This window comes from Aptenodytes forsteri, unplaced genomic scaffold (assembly GCF_000699145.1).
Source record: "Aptenodytes forsteri isolate BGI_AS27 unplaced genomic scaffold, ASM69914v1 Scaffold87, whole genome shotgun sequence".
Classification (NCBI taxonomy): domain Eukaryota; kingdom Metazoa; phylum Chordata; class Aves; order Sphenisciformes; family Spheniscidae; genus Aptenodytes; species Aptenodytes forsteri.
In genome coordinates this window covers 4,774,018-4,776,522 of record NW_008796041.1, presented here as the reverse complement: position 1 = coordinate 4,776,522, position 2,505 = coordinate 4,774,018, and the positions used below count along the sequence as shown (strand labels likewise).

General features: G+C 46.0%; 1 protein-coding gene across 1 annotated transcript in view; it reads right to left on the bottom strand.

The window, feature by feature from the left end:
- Window positions 1-481, bottom strand: part of PCLO (piccolo presynaptic cytomatrix protein) — a 393,514-nt gene extending 393,033 nt beyond the window's left edge. Inside the window, exon 1 of the mRNA XM_019473705.1 lies at window positions 395-481. Within this exon, the coding sequence (XP_019329250.1) occupies window positions 395-481 (87 nt within the window). The remainder of the gene's footprint in view (window positions 1-394) is intronic.
- Between the last annotated feature and the right edge of the window lie 2,024 nt (window positions 482-2,505).

Sequence of the window (2,505 nt, the reverse complement as noted above, 5' to 3'; positions counted from 1 at the left end):
GGGATCGGCGCCCACCCCCGGGGGTGCTGCCTCCCGTTCTCCTTCCCTCTGCAAATAAGGATGTGCTCGCAAGGAGCCAAAGCTTGACGGAGCCTAGCTCGCCCGAAGCACGAAGTAAGGGAGGCTGGAAGGCACATCTGGGGGACGTCCATCCAAGCAACCCTCTCAGAGCAGAGCCATCGAGGTCGGGTTGCTCAGGGCCATGTGCAGCTGAGTTCTGAACGTCTCTAGGATGGAGATTTCACAGCCTCTCTGGGCCCCTACCCAATATTTGACCACCCTCGTGATGACTGGCTCCAGTATGTCAATGTCGTTCCAGGATTGGTGAGCCCCAAACTGGGCACAGTACTACTAATGCAGTCTCACAGCTGCTGCATATACTGAGAAGAATCACCTTCTTTAACCTGCCGGCCGCACTTGAGGCAGCACAGCCCAGTCTGCCGTCGGCATTCTTCATCACAACAGCATACTGCTGAAACATGTTCACCTTCTCACCCACCAGGACTTTTTCTGCAAAGCTGCTGTTGGGCCAGCCTGTCCTGGTGCATGGAGTTATTCCCTCCCAGATACAGGACTCTGCACTTGCCTTTGTTCGACTTCATGAGGTTCCTGCCAGCCCACCCTCCTGCCCGTCAGGGGCCCTGCAAGCAGCAGCCCTGTCTTTCAGTGTATCTACCGTTCTCCGAGCTGAGAACTGGTTGAGGGTGTATTCCATGCCTTTGCCCACATCATTAACAGAGACATTGAATATTATTAGTCAGAAAGGTACAACAAGTAACATGCCACCAGTTGGACTTGAAACAACTAGCCACAGCCCATTTCAGCCTGACAGTTCAGTCTGTTTTTCACCCACTGTACAGGTCTCACTAATTTGGCTATAAGGATATTATAGTCGATCGTGCTGAAAGCCTGATGGAGTGTGATTTGCCTGGGGTAAACACATGCTGTCTGTTTCCAATAACCTTCCTGTCCTTCGTCTACTTGGACATGGCTTCCAGGAGGATTTGCTCCGTAACCTTCCCAGGAAGGGTACTAGCCACATTAGCCTAACTGCCTTGTAGTTCTCCTGTGGATCCTCTTTTCCTGAAGACAGGTGCAGTGCTTGCCTTTTTCTGGTCATTAGGGAACTTTCCCAATGATCTGCTGAAGATGATAAAGTGACTTTGCAATAGCATTAGCCAGCACCCTTTGATCCACCCCATCTGGTCCCATGAGCTTCTGCATATCCAACTGGTTGAAGTGCTCTCTAAGTCTGTCTTACTCTACTACAGGTCATGCTTCACTCCCACATACTCTGATGCTCGGCTCAGGGACCTGGGAGACTAGAGGCCAAACCTTACCCATAAAAGCCATGGCAAAGAGCCACCAAGTACCTCAGCCTTTCTATGTATGTCCTTTGCCACTAGTTTTCCTGCCTCATTGATCGGTGCCCAAATTTTGCCCAAATCCTTTCTAGAGCTCTTACTAAATTGTGGCTGTATTTTGAATATTCCATTGTGTTTGTTAAACAGCTAGATTTTCACAAATATCAGTTGTTTTAGCTACAGGGATGTGACAGCATGTGGTGCTCTTGCTTGTCTCCTTCTGTAGCACCATTACTATTTTTCTCCAGACAGCTGTATGCAGATCAGCCCCCAAAATGACCTACATAAGGATGCCATCCAAATATTTATAGTACTCTTGCATTGTAACAGAGACCATTTTTTCCAGGACCGGTTCACAATAAATGATGAAACTAGTAGCAGTTGGGGGCTTCCTACTTGTCTCTCAAGTGACTTTAAGTTACCCATCAAAAGAACAGCTCAGCAGAGAACATGATAGAGGGAAAATCCTCTAAATGGAGTAGCATGACATGAGTGTAAGTGGATGCCTATTCACACCGCGTTCTAGGTAGAGGCATCAGAGGGGCCTGTGGAAGAGGTGACACACAACACAGTTGCACCTGAACAAAGGTGGATTCACTTGGCATGTGAAGGAAAGATACAAATTTCAGTTAAGGGTTTCAGAGGGAGGCAAATACACGTCCCTATTCATTTAGCGCAAGTGAACATCATGTGCTTAGGTATGAATAGACGTGCAAAGTGCTGCTGCGTGAAAGAAGACAAATGCACAACAAAGATGGGGAAAGAGGGATTTAATCACTGAAAGCATTTGGTTTTCTGATACATACTAATGTAAGCATTCATATGCATTTAAATATACACACATACTTAAATATTCTGTGGAGGCTGGTATTCCTGTCCTTTAGCTGGGTATTCTGGAAGTTTATTAAGTTCCCAAATGCGATTTTTCTAAACAAACAAACCCCTTATGTTTCTTTATTCAAAGCCAAAACAAGTAACTAGAGCCTTTGACTCAAACCTAGAAGTCATCTTATGTTTAAAAACAGATGGCATATATGAAAGATGGATGCAGGCAAAGCAAGTGAAATCAAAACACATTAAATTCACTCAATAAAACAATTAAAACTGGGGAAATAGCAGTTTTGCTAGTGCTTACTGATCA